Genomic DNA, 14,904 nt, shown 5'->3' with positions numbered 1-14,904 from the left:
AATGGGGTCACTGTGGCAAGGTTTGTAGGTGGAAGTACCTGACAGCTGATGGAATCCTTCCGCCAGGTAATCTTTGCGGTTCAAAACAACAGTGGTGGAGCCTTTGTCTGCAGGTAGGATTATAAGGTTGGGATCAGTTTTTAGATGGTGGACTGCACTTCTTTCTGCGGATGTAAGGTTACTTTGCATGTTGAGGGAGTTTGAGAATGATGGTGAGGCAAGGTTCGAGTTTAAGAAACTCTGGAAAGTTAACAGTGGGGGTGGATCACGGTTAGATAGAGGAGTGAACTGAGTTAAGCAAGGTTCAATAATGGTCTTTGGTGGAGTCAGGCTGGTCGGGTTGGTGGTGAAAAAGTGTTTCCATTGTAGGGACCAGGACAAGGAGAGAAGGTCTTTAACAAGTCCTGCAGGATTGAATTTGGGAGTGGGGCAAAAGGTGAGGCCTTTGGAAAGGGCTGATATTTCTGTGGGACTAAGGCTTCTGGAGGAAAGGTTCATGACTGTGCTGCGGGTCTGATTAGGTTCTGGATTCTGTGTGGTGGTAGGAGGGAGTTTTGGAGGGTGGGGTAAGTGTAGTAGATCTGCGAGACAGGGTTTGTCAGCTATGAGGGGATGTGGGAGAGGTTTGGAGGTTCTTGTAGAGGTGGTGGACAGTGACACTCTGGTGCAGGAATAGGAAGTAAGCACGATGGAGAGCTTTTTGAGGTGGCATTGTGCATGTTGCTCAAGTTCCTGCACGGCAAGAGTTTCAATGCGTATTTTTGCATAATTTTTCAGGCATAATTCTTCTTTTTTACGTTATTTTTCGCATTTTTGCACCACCATGGATCCCTGCTCCTTCCATCTGTGTCAATACAGAAAAGTTTCCTTATCCCTACCAGATCCCAGTCCCACATACTGTTCCTGCGTTGTTGCTTGGCTCATGAAATCCCCTCTAATGGCCTTACCATCAAATTACCCATCACTGGTTGCCACCCCTCCTTCCACAATGACCTCCAACTGTTCAGAGTCTGTCAATCCTTAGCCCTTACCAACAGTCCTGCAAAATCATATCAACCATGCCCAATCTCCATCCACAAAATTCTCCTGCCACGTAATCCCAAATTCCTGGAACCCGTAACACACATTGAAACTCTTGCCCTGCAGGAACTTGAGCAACATGCACAACGCCACCTACACCAGCTTTTCTGAATTGAGCAGGTGGGAACTTTCCCTGCAATACATACTATGTTCCCGTAACACTCCTGGTCTCAATCTTCGCTAGTCACTGTCCTCACCCATCTAGACCCCTCCCTGTTCCCATTCCAGCACTATACAGCCGTCATTTCACTGCCACACCCATTCTTTCAATTTCTTTTTATTTCTCTCCTTTCCGATACTTCCTCCCCCCCCCCCCCCCCGGTCTAAACTGCAGCACTTCACTGTCCACCACCCCCACCATACTATCCCTCCCCGCCACAGCCTCCTCCTTACCTCCACCCAGTCGCCACTCCCATCACGCACTGTTGCTGCTGCTCGCAGTGTGGTTTCAGTTATCCAAGACTGCAGACGCGTGTGCAAGTTGCGTTTGCGTGAGTGAACGTATGTGTTTGTGTGTCTATTACTGACAAAGGCCTTAATGGCCAAAAGCTATAATTGTGTGAATCTTTTTGTTGTGCGTATTGTGACTCAGCATCTCTGCGGCATGGTGAGTAGCAACTTTCCTTCTCTAATTGTGTTACACAATGTTTCAGATGTTCTCATTGGAGCTAACTGCAGCACTCTGAATTTAGATCTTGTCAAAGGTCCTTTGTATGCTGTGATGATAGATCCTCGTGTTCTGGTCATATTGTTACATCCGCTTCACTATGATAAGCTTCACTCACATCAAAGCTTCACAGTTGTAAAGTGGGTCTTCAGTTTCCTTGAATCACCCATTGTCTAGCTGCACCTGTAGACTGTAGAAGGGCTTCATATGGAGGATATGTATGATGTGTCTGTGCTTTGGTCTTCTTGATGAATGGTCATAATCCTCAACTTCATATGTGACATCCAACAAGCAACGAAGGATCTGATTTGGGCCAAAGTAATGCTTCAGTGACTTTCAGATTATCCTAAAAATCAACACCAAGTTTCCTGAGTATCCCACTGGCGAGTGCTTGACTTTATAGCACTCTTGGTCTTCCTCTGGGGCACCCAGAGTCCATATTCGAGACAGCTGCCTTGTTTCTTCAGTCCTAGTGCTGACATGTTCCGTGCAGTCAACCTGAGTGTCATCCAGTTGAAACAGGAGCAGTGAATCCAATATCGTTTTGGCCTACCAATATGGGGCACAAAGAATACTGTGAAGCCTGTAGTGTCTTGCTTCACTGTGTTATATGTAAATGCCATGACTGGTAGTATCATACTGCAACCTCTCTGTTTGACATCAACATACCTCAAGACTATACGCCAACACCTTATTAAAGTGTTCTGTGATGTCATTCAACTGTGGGTGGTAATCATTTGTCTTCCTGAGGGTGATGCCACAATATGAAATCTCTCCTGACACTAGTCTCAACTGGAAAACATTTCCATGGTCAGAGGTCAATAAACGTACTCCAAGACAATGTCTTCTATAAGGAACTTCGCAATTTCTGGAGCTTTAGCAGTTGGCACAGCTTTGATGACAATACAGTAGGTGAGGTAGTCAGTGCAGGCTATCACCCATCAATTCCCATTGACTGACTTCGTGAACCTCCCCAAGAGATTGATTCCAACTGAGTGGAATGGCACTGCTATAGGTGGGATTGGTACCAGATGTCGCAGAGACAACAGTGGCATATGCTTCAATAGTTGGCATTCATAACTATCTAACTGATTGATAGGACCTAGTCACTGATATGCGTCTGATTATGCCTACACTCTTCACGAATCTCAGGTGACCACAGGTTGTAAAGTCTCAGAAATATGTCAGGATAGCTGGCCATAGATGAGTTGAGATGATGAGCTACCACTTCTACCCCATTGGATTGTAGTTAGTTTTATAAAATGCTCTGTTTATCAATTTGAAATCTTGTTTGATCAGCCTCTCTTCCTTCAAGACTTCTACAGTTTTCAGCAGTACTGGATCTTCCCTCTGCTCAGCAGCTATGTCATTTAAGGCAGCAATGTCAGATTTCATCCATGCTGTACTACTGTGTTCAGCCAAAGGTTTCACTGAATGGCAGTCGGCATCCTTGAGTTTCTATTCACATTTGTAAACCACTGTAATGTTGTACTCCTGAAGCCTCAGGATCCATTTTGACCAGATGGCCCAACATATCCTTCAGGCTAGTCAGCCGATGTAGAGAATGGTTGTCCATCACAACAGCAAATGGTTCACCAAGTAAATATGGCCAGTACTTGTTGATGGCCCAAACAACTGCAAGGCACTCTTTCTCAGTTGTAGAGTAGTTCACCTTAGACCTGAAGACCACTCTGGAAGCACATGCTATCACCTCCTTGGCAAGTTCCTAAATTTGTATTAAAACTGTTCCTACCTAAAACGTAAGTGTGAAGTTCTGTCATGGCAGTCTCAACATGGAATTCTAGAACTGGAGATTATATTAAAACCTCCTTAAAGAGAAGGAAAAATCTTTCTTGCCCCTCATTCCAGCACAATTTGGCATCTCTCCTGCTGTAGTTCTTGGATGGGACATGCCTTGGTGCCTAAATCCTTTATGAATCACCAGTATTACGAACACATTCCTCCTCACATAAAAAATATGTTGAGGAGTCAGAAAATCTGGACTGCTCTTATCTTCTCTGGATTGGCATGGATTCCATCACCATTCATGATGCCCCATGATTATTATTTCTTGGGCAGTGAAAAGTTTTTTTTTCTTTCTTTTTTTTCTATTTTAATTCAGGCAGAAACCTGCAATCTGAACATATCATCCATTTAAAGTATTGAAGCATGTTGTCCATCATACGTTCAAAGCTGGCTGGAGCATTATAAAGTTCAAATGATGTAACTTTGAACTCATAGAGGCCATCAGAAGTTATGAACCCAGTCTTTTCCGTCTTTTCCTGGTCAGCCTTGTCAACCTCAATTTGCAAGTTGCCTGACTGTATTTCTACAACAATGGATAGACTTAATTCTTCATGATTTTGATTTTGTTCAGTCATCAGTAGTCAATGCAGTAACCCCATGTGTCATCCTCCTCCTTCCAATGGATAGAACCAAGAACTCTGAAGGTTCAATGATGACATCTTGCAGCATCTTCTCCACTTCTTCCTCAATTACCTGTCGCTCCACTGATGACACTATATTAGCACTGGCTAGTTGGTGAATGATCCCCAGTGTTGATATGATGTCTTACTATGGGCCACATTGTCTGTCTTTATGCCCACTTCAGATGTAAAAGGTTTGGAAAATTGATGCAGAATGGCCACCACTCTCCTCAGTGGTAACAGTTCTGATGTTGCTCAGCAACAGCCACACAATAACTTTTAAATGAACACAGCACAATTTGACTGTACTGTTGTTTATTTAATTACGACCCAGGTTTTGACCTTTTATGCCATTTTCAAGTGACTGAGTTTGTCATTAGCATATACTGCAGGATATCAAGTTCAAAATTGGCCATAAATTAAGAAAAATATTGACTCCCCACAGAAAGCCAGATGTAAAATAACCATCTTGTAAAAAGATCAGTAAATAATAGTGGGAGCACATTATATTTGGTAACATTTTCTGTGACTCTCTTCATCAAGTCTGAAATTTTGTCAGTATCTGTCATATTTGCGTTCATCATGTCGTGTGGGGCCAAAACATTCTGTATGTACAATTGTCTCATTTTCCAATGACACTGGATCCTGTTTTCAAGCTAAACGGACTAGCTGCTGATTGTCACCAAACATTTTCTTCAGGTTGGCCTGGAATTTGTTCCAGCTATTGATTTTCTCTTCTCTTCATTATTCTTGAACCACTGTTGGGTTGTGGCATTCAAGTTGCAGTATACACTTGCCAAACACATCATGTCATACCATCCGCTGTATTTGCTTACTTGGTCGAATCCTTTCACCCGTTTTGTCAGGTCCTGACAAGGGTCTCTGGAAAACACTGATGGATGCCTCGTGTGCAGCTGATTTACTGCTGATTTGGAATTCGCTGTTCTCCTGAATATAAGGACCTTTTTGGAATTCACTGTTCTCCTGAATATAAGGACCTCGGGAAAAACTTACTGCTTGAGTTCTAGTTCCTGTCTGTGTTGGCAACAGCTTTTATGTTGTCTGATTGGAGCCACAGTGGTATAGACATTTTGAAGTACCAATGTCTACACCAAACAATGTCACATCAAAACCACAATTAATTTTAAATCCGAATGCAGGGTCATCAATGACGCCCAACACTTAGAACTGAAGATACATTAATTACCGATACCAATCGACAACCAAACTAGAACTGAACTACTGCAAAGTGTGTGCAGCTGTTTATAAAAATACGGAATGTTCCAGAATGCTAGTATTCATACAAACATAGAATGTACCAGAATACACAAATGTTACAGACATAAGATATTTCAAGAATCTTCCAAAAATGATAGACACTAAATAACAAATAATTGCAGAGAGTCAGGTTTGAATCACTGATTCACAGCACGTCAGCCATCATGGCCAACCGCTACATCACACTATATGCACCAGAGCTTGTGGCAATATTGAGTAATGTTTTTCTAACACGTAGTAACTAGTCTTAAGCCTGCACCTTGAAAAATCAGTTAATCCATGTAACAGTTGTTTGGGGGAATGGCTTCTAGAGAGTATAGTTCTTGTAGGCCTCCCAAAGGCTCTGTCCATTCAGACTGTGGTTGTCTTACCAATGTCCGCATGGTTTTCCATGTTCCACTGCTTACAATAACATGTAATCATGAGAGTGGATGAATCTATGTTATGGAATCCCTGCCTCTGTATATCTTTATCATGCCTTGTGATTCATGTTTAATATTAATGTTTTGATATTACTGAATTGTTTCTAGCTTTGGCAGTCCTATCCATGGTAAAAAGGGTATGCTAAGTTTGTAAATGCCTCACTAGAGTGCACATAAGTGGTACCACCTAGTGAGAGTTTCACGAATGATTAAAGGAAATAAGTGTGGGAAATGTATTCTGATACCTTCAGTTCTTAACGATCTTCTTGCTTGCTGACACTGTTTGCTCTGCATAAATTTTATATTTAGCAATTTTCTACCTGTGAATATATTGTGGCTGAGTTCTTGCACATCTTATTGTCTTACAAGTACATGTAATATGCAATGAGTCAGAAAACAGCACAATATGAATTTACAGTCCAATTTATTAGGCAAACATTTGGAATACGAGCTTAAGGTGAAAGTGGTGGAATTTGGTGTGCCCGTTTCAGATTTAAACACAAGTGCAAATCCAGGCAAAGATATATTTGTAATTTCAATGGAGCAATGTACGGTAGCACGTTTAGCCACCCATGTCACGTTTCTCAACACTTTACCACAACAAATCACACTAAAAACAACACATTTTGGAGAGATATTTAAGGCAGTGAATCACTTAAGGTGCATATTTTCATAATAAACAAGCAAAAATATAAAAATCAGCAAATACAGCATGTTAGCTTCAAAGACACTTAAATCAGTGTAGGGGCTGCTTGGTTTGCTTCTATCAGTCAATCATAGCACAGGACCTATGACATCATGTAACATCACTGTCTCACCACCAGTCTCAACACTGCGAACTGAACACATAGAAAGTGTTAACTGTCTCACGTTTCGGAGGAAGGGGGGCGGGCAGGGGGGGGGGGGGGGGGGGGGGACATTAATCATGCAGCAAAGATTACACGATGCACTAAAGATCTCAGCAAAACGAATCCTTTTGTTGTGATGAAGAGCTGGGAAATGTGTCACTGACATTTAAATATGCTACCTATCGATCTTGTACAGGAGTTAGCTTTTGGTGTTATTTAGTAGTTGATTACGAGAAGCACAGTAGACACACACTCTAAACTTTAAAAAAAATAGAGAGCCCTGGCACAACTGTTCTCATTGATAATTGTGGCAACATTCCTCAGTATGGTAACCACGAGTCACACCTGACCACTATCCACTATTACCTGTCTGTTTCACTACTGGAGAATCCACACAAAACATTTTAAGTCTGTAGTGAAATAACATTTAATTAAGTATTGTCATTCCAGGATGTAGCATGTGCCTTCCTTTAAATGAAAAGCTGATAATTTTGCTATGCTTATTTACTAGTTGCTCCATAAATTCTGAATTAGATCTTTATAGCTTTCAAGTTGTTAGTTTCTCATTATCTCTGCCTCACCTTAACCTGTTTTAGGCTCCTGATGCAGAGTCTACAAATATTTCACCCTTGAAAACATCTTTGATTAAATATGAAGGGCATTCAATAAGGGCAATATTTTTTTCTTTTTTTTCCTCAACAACAACTTGGATTTATTCAGGATTCTAATATTATTCCCCACTCTTTTGGTGCAAAACCTTATTTCTCAACACGATCTCCATTCAAAGCAACGGCCTTACGCCATCTCACTCGAAGGACCTGCACGCCAGCATGCTATCACTCTAATGGTCGACTCGAGAGCCAACGTCCTGCTACATCAGTAACCTCCCCATCATCCACATACTGCTTCCCGCAGACTGCATGCCTTCATTGGGCCAAACGGATGGAAGTCGGAAGGTTGCAGATCTGAGCTGTAGGGTGGACGAGGAAGAACAATCCCATTACGTTCTGTGAGCTGCTGTTAGGAGCACAGACCTATGGTGACACCTTGCATGGTCATGGAAGAGGAGAAGGTCAATTGCATTTTTGTGGCGCCGAACTTCCTGAAGTTGTTTCTACAATTTCCTGAGGATAGCACATGGGAAATCGGACAGGCTTGTATGACCTCACTGTGAGGATGACAGAAGCTTCACCCATTGACTAACGGTGCTTCTGTTCACTACCATGTCTCTGTAGACATTCTGCAAATGCCTATGAATATCTGCAATGTTCTGGTTTTCCACCAAATGAAACTCAACGACAGCTCTCTGCTTGGAATGCACCTCCTTCACAGATGCCATTTTGAAGGCTACGTAAAGGGCCATTAACAGCAGACCTTCATGAAACTAAAGAGGCCAAAGCGGGAATATTTTACCATGTCTCACAGCAAATTTTGCATTTTTTTCAACCAAAACTGGCTGAGAAAAAAAGTGTGTTGCATTATTTATTGAATGCTCCTCATATTTTTCCCTGTTTTTGCCAAGAAGTCAATTCTGGTGCTAAACTACTTCATTTGAGCAATCTTTTGTCTGTTTTTGGAAATCATTTCACTTACAGAAACACTTGCATTAAACAATTATCGCTCAGAAAATGCCGAGAAATTTTGTCTGTGATCCTTTAAGAAATTTTATTTCTGAGATTTAAGTTTTTGTAGTTTTCACTTTTGTATCATATTCTATAACAGCACTGAAAATTTTGTAGATATAACAAATTATTAATGCTGGAAGAGAAGAGTATGGTCTACTTAGCATCCATTGAGACAGGGCAAAGTAGCAAAGACTGATAGAAACATAAACTAAATGCAGGTTAAACGCTAGTTAACTGATCTAAAACCCATCTGACAACCTCACTCCTTTTTTTTTTCAGAAACCGATACAGCACAGTGTTTCCCCTGAATCTAAGTGAAATAAAAATATCACTTGCGTTACAAGTATCTGAAAGTGCGTCTCTGGGCAATGGAAAACAAGAGGCAATTATCAATCTCAGGATAAATCATATAGATATAAAAAACACAACGTGATTGTGAGGTTGGAACTACAGCTGCAAACATTAATAAACCTTTCTCAGACCTAGATGTAAACATTAATAAACCTACTAAAGACACTTCAATACAAAAGAGAATAAAACTTCGTAAATAGTATCTAATGACAGACAGTCAAGATATTTACCACACACACACATGACAATGATAATGACATAAACTGCAAGCAACAGCCAGAATTCTCGTCTATTCATGTTATGCTATGATATGTCAAAAAGGTCTTGAAGAATTATGAAGTACTGTAATTGTAAATGCTGAGAACAGTTGTTATCAGTCTTAAGCTTACATAAAAAGTATTGCATATTTAACTTTTAAAACGGGAACTATAGAAGTTAAGCAATATCCATTCACTGTTATTTAGCAATACAGTGTAACATAAATCATGAGTTTTAATTTACCTGTTCCATTTTCGCAAGGAGATTTTTCTAAGATTCTGCAAACACTAAACTGTAATACATCTCCAGATTCTGATGTAACATTGTAATCTTTGCTCATTAGTGATGTCAAATCAAACCTGAAAACAAGAAATACATATAAAACAAATGCATGAAGTAAAAAATTAAAAAAAAAAAAAAAGTATAGCATGTAGAAGTATTTCTCATTTTCTATGAGTTGTACAAAATATTGCCCGTAACATACATAGCTGCCCCATGAGCCACAGACATTGCCGAAGTAGGGTGGCTTCATCTACACCTACATTTACATCTGTACTTCAGAAGTCATGGCAGAGGGTACCTTGTATCACTTCTAGTAATTTCCTCTCCTGTTCCACTGGTAAATAGAACAAGGGAAAAACAACTGTCTAAAACCTCTGCAAGAGCTCTAATGTTTCTCATCTTACCTTCATGGTTCTTATACAAAAAGTGCATTGGTGACAGCAGAATCATTCTGCACTCTGCTTCAATCAGAGAAAGCCGCCAGGTGGAATTTTGCACCGATCACAATTTAATCATTGCTAGCACTTGGTTAAAGAATCCTGAAAAAAGGTGCAAGAGAGATCTCGGAACACTGGAAAGTTTCATATTGATTATATATTGGTAAGACAGAGATTCTGGAACCAGATTGCAAAAAGGCAGGAAATCAAAAGGAGCATTGGGCAACAACTGACTGAAACAGTGTAATGGAGTAGAGTAATAGTTGAATAGGTAGCTTTGAAGCTTGAAATATTGAAGACAGCGGAGGGTCAAATAGTTAAAACTACCAGGCTTAGTAGCAATTCTCTGATATAACAGGCGATACTGAATTTAACTGATTAAAGGAGAAAATATACAAATGCAGCAAATGAAGCAGACAAAAGGGGATACACATGTATAAAATATGAGATTGGCAGAAAGTGCAAAATGGCTAAGCAGGTATTACTGTTGGACAAATGTGAGTCTATAGAAACATGTATAAGTAGGGCAAAAATATATAGATACGACCTACACGAAAACAAAAGAGGCCTTTGGAGAAAAGAGGAGCAACTGTATGAATATCAAGGGCTCGTATGGAAAATCAGTAAGACGCAAGCAAGGGAAAGATCAAAGGTAGAAGGAGTATATAGAGGGCCCATACAAGGTAGATGAATTTGATGAACTTTAAGGCATGTTAAAGAATGGGAAGAGGAAGTAGATGAAGGTGAGATGGGAGATAACTGGACAGAGCACTTGAAGGTTTAAGTCAAAACAAGGCTCTTGGAGTAGACAAAATATCCTCCATCCATGGATGAACTACCAATGACAAAAAACTATTCCACCCAGTGTGCAAGATGAATGAGACATGCGAAACAGCCTTCGACTTCAAGAAGAATGTAATAATACCATTCCAAAGAAAGCAGGAGCTGACAGTTGTGAGTATTACCAAACTATCAATTTAGTAAGTCAAAATGCCAAGATGAATTCTTTACAGGTGAATGGAAAATGTGGCAGAAGTTGACCTCGGCAAATATCAGTTTAGATTCCGGAGATATGTTAAAACACATGGGCAACACTGACCTCCAACTTCTCTTGGAAGATAGGCTAAGGAAAGGCAAACTTACATTTATAGCATTTGCAGACTTAGAGAAAGTTTTGGACAGTGTTGATTGGAATACACTCTTTGAAATTCTGAAGGTAGCAGGATAAACTACAGGGAGGGAAGGGCTATTTACAATTAGTATAGAAACCAGATGGCAGTTATGAGTGGAGGGGCAGTGGTTGACAAGGAAGTGAGACAGGTTTGTAGCTCATCCTCCACATTATTCAATCTGTACATTGGGCAAGCATTTTAAAGGGAGGAGAAATAAAAACTTCTATGGTTTGCCAATGATACTGTAATTCTATCAGAGACAGCAAAGTAATCTGAAGAGCAATTGAATAGAATGGACAGTGTCGTGAAAGGAGGGTATGAGATGAACACCAACAAAACCAAAACAAGGATAATAGAATGCAGTCCAATTAAATCAGGTGATTCTGAGGGAATTTAATTAGATAATGAGGCACTAAAAGTAGTAGATGGGTTTTGCTACTTGGGCAGTAAAACAATTGCTGACGATGATGATTGGTTGGTGGGGCGCACAACTGCGTGGTCATCATTGCCCGTACAAAGTTCCAAGTTTTTTCTTTCTTTTTTTTCTAATCCAATGTAGCCATTGTCACAAATGATGATGATGATGAGGAGGAGGACAACACAAACACCTAGTCCACAGGCAGAGAAAAATCCCCAACCCGGCTGGGAATCAAACACGGGACCCCGTGTTCCAGAGGCAGCAACGCTACCCACTAGACCACGAGCTGTGGACAAAAATAAATAGAAAACAAAAAAATTGCTGACATACAGAGTAGAGAGGATATAAAATGCAGATAGGAATGGCCAGAAAAGCATTTCTGAAGAACAGAAATTTGTTAACACTGATTACAGATTTAAATATTACAATGCCTTTTCTGAATGTATTTGTAAGGTGTGTTGCCTTGTACAGAAGTAAAACATGGATGATTAGCAGTCCACAGAAAAGAATAATACAAGCTTTTGAAATGTTGTATTACAGAAGAATGCTGGGGATGAAATGTGTAGATCACGTAACTAATCAGGAGGCACTAAAGATAACTTGGGAGTAAAGAAATTTGTGGCATAACGTGAATACAAGAACGGACCAGCTGATAGGCCACATTCTCAGACACCAAGAAATCATCAATTTAGCACTGGAGGGAAGAGTGGTGGGTAAAAATTGCAGAGGGAGACCAAGAGATGAGTACAGTAAGCATGCTCAAGTGGATGTAGGTCGCAGTAGTTATTCAGAGACGATGAGGTTTGCCAAGAATAGTGTGGAGAGCTGCGTCAAAGCTGTCTTCGGACTGAACTGGAGACCACCAACAACAAAATCTTACACAGAATCTGGGGAACACTTTGCAAGATCTTTGTGTATGCCACCACTCTATGGACAAATGATAGCATGATCTTGTTGCTGAATAAAAGGAAAATCATTTTCAACAATTACTGTAAATGTAATGTGTAACTTGATTTCTCTCAGCAAACTGCCATCACTCACTCAATTTATAGTTTTACAATACCTGCAACTAAACTTATACTGTTTTACATACTAACAGGTTCTGTAATTAGCTTGGGTATGTTGTTGTTGTAGTCTTCAGTCCAGAGCCTGGTTTGATGCAGCTCTCCATGCTACTCTATCCTGTGCAAGCTTCTTCATCTCCCAGTACCTACTGCAACCTACATCCTTCTGAATCTGCTTAGTGTATTCATCTCTACGATTTTTACCCTCCACGCTGCCCTCCAATACTAAATTGGTGATCCGTTGATGCCTTAGAACATGTCCTACCAACCGATCCCTTCTTCTAGTCAAGTTGTGCCACAAATTTCTCTTCTCTCCAATTCTATTCAATACCTCTTCATTAGTTATGTGATTTACCCATCTAATCTTCAGCATTCTTCTATAGCATCACATTTTGAAAGCTTCTATTCTCTTCTTGTCCAAACTATTTATCATCCAAGTTTCACTTCCATACATAGCTACACTCCATAAAAATACTTTCAGAAATGACTTCCTGACACTTAAATCTATACTCGATGTTAACAAATTTCTCTTCTTCAGAAACGCTTTCCTTGCCATTGCCAGTTTACATTTTATATCCTCTCTACTTCGACCATCATCAGTTATTTTGCTCCCCAAATAGCAAAACTCCTTTACTACTTTAAGTGTCTCATTTCTTAATCTAATTCCTGCAGCATCACCCAATTTAATTTGACTACATTCCATTATCCTCGTTTTGCTTTTGTTGGTGTTCATCTTATATCCTCCTTTCAAGACACTGTCCATTCCGTTCAGCTGCTGTTCCAGGTCCTTTGCTGTCTCTGACAGAATTAAAATGTCATCAGCGAACCTCAAAGTTTTCATCTCCTCTCCATGGATTTTAATTCCTACTCCTAATTTTTCTTTTGTTTCCTTTACTGCTTGCTCAATATACAGATTGAATAACATCGGGGAGAGGCTACAACCCTGTCTCAATCCCTTCCCAACCACTGCTTCCCTTTCCTGCCCCTCGACTCTGTACAAATTGTAAATAGCTTTTCGCTCCCTGTATTTTACTCCTGCCACCTTCAGAATTTGAAACAGACTATTCCAGTCAACATTATCAAAAGCTTTCTCTAAGTCTACAAATGCTAGAAATGTAGGTTTGCCTTTCCTTAACCTATTTTCTAAGGTAAGTCGTAGAGTCAGTATTGCCTCACGTGTTCTCATTTCTACGGAATCCAAACTGCTCTTCCCAGAGTTTGGCTTCTACCTGTTTTTCCATTCGTCTGTAAAGAATTCGCGTTAGTATTTTGCAGCCGTGGCTTATTAAACTGATAGTTCGGTAATTTCCACATCTGTCTACACCTGCTTTCTTTGGCATTGGAATTATTATATTCTTCTTGAAGTCTGAGGGTATTTCGCCTGTCTCACACATTTTGCTCACCAGATGGTAGAGTTTTGTCAGGACTGGCTCTCCCAACACTGTCAGTAGTTCTAATGGAATGTTGTCTACTCCCGGAGCCTTGTTTCGACTTAGGTCTTTTGGTGCTATATCAAACTCTTCACTCAGTACGATATCTCCCATTTCATCTTCATCTACATCCTCTTCCATTTCTATAACATTGCCCTTGTATAGACCCTCTATATACTCCTTCCACCTTTCTGCTTTCCCTTCTTTGCTTAGAGCTGGGTTTCCATCTGAGCTCTTGATATTCATGCAAGTGGTTCTCTTTTCTCCAAAGGTCACTTTAATTTTCCTGTAGGCAGTATCTATCTTACCGCTAGTAATATGTGCCTCTACAGCCTTACATTTGTCCTCTAGCCATCCCTGCTTAGCCATTTTGCACTTCCTGTCGATCTCATTTTTGAGACGTTTGCATTCCTTTTTGCCTGCTTCATTTACTGCATTTTTATATTTTCTCCTTTCATCAATTAAATTCAATATCTCTTCTGTTACCCAAGGATTCCTATTAGCCCTCGTCTTTTTACCTAGGTGATCCTCTACTGCCTTCAGTATTTCATCTCTCAAAGCAACCCATTCTTCTACTGTATTTCTTTCCCCCATTCTTGTCAATCGTTCCCTAATGCTCTTCCTGAAACTCTCTACAACCTCTGGTTCTTTTGGTTTATCCAGATCCCATCTCCTCAAATTCCCACCTTTTTGCAGTTTCAGTTTTAATCTACAGTTCATAACCAATAGAGTGTGGTCAGAGTCCATATCTGCCCCTGGAAATGTCTTACAATTTAAAACCTGGTTCCTGAATCTCTGTCTTACCATTATATAATTTATCTGAAACCTTCTAGCTTGGGTATAAAAAATCAATTTTACACAGAAATTAAATTTTATGCATCAGATTTTCCAAACTTCGGATGTAAAATCCACTGACCAGTGCCAGGATGAAAGTGATTTTTCAATCTTTCGGATTTCTGCTGTACGCCATAAATATTTCTTCATAGTCAGGCTCAATCCTCAAAACATATCAAATACAATCATCTTATGTCTGCAGTGATCACCAAATCTTTTCTGGATATACCCAAACATGATGCTGTATTACGTCAAAAGGATGTTTACAGAGTACAATATTTATGTGGTCAGTCCAGTATCATAAGAAAACTA

The 14,904-nt window shown here is 40.1% G+C and overlaps 1 protein-coding gene across 2 annotated transcripts in view; it reads right to left on the bottom strand.

Annotated features, from left to right (window-relative positions):
- Window positions 1–14,904, bottom strand: part of LOC126186242 (cation-independent mannose-6-phosphate receptor) — a 628,020-nt gene that overhangs the window by 352,104 nt on the left and 261,012 nt on the right. For both annotated transcript variants that reach the window (XM_049928195.1, XM_049928194.1), the window contains exon 14: window positions 9,199–9,314. In XM_049928195.1, coding sequence (XP_049784152.1) covers window positions 9,199–9,314 — 116 coding nt within the window. The remainder of the gene's footprint in view (window positions 1–9,198; window positions 9,315–14,904) is intronic.

The sequence above is a fragment of the Schistocerca cancellata genome, chromosome 1, assembly GCF_023864275.1.
Source record: "Schistocerca cancellata isolate TAMUIC-IGC-003103 chromosome 1, iqSchCanc2.1, whole genome shotgun sequence".
Classification (NCBI taxonomy): domain Eukaryota; kingdom Metazoa; phylum Arthropoda; class Insecta; order Orthoptera; family Acrididae; genus Schistocerca; species Schistocerca cancellata.
The sequence above is the reverse complement of the archived record's forward strand: the minus strand, read 5'-3'. Positions and strand labels throughout refer to the sequence as shown.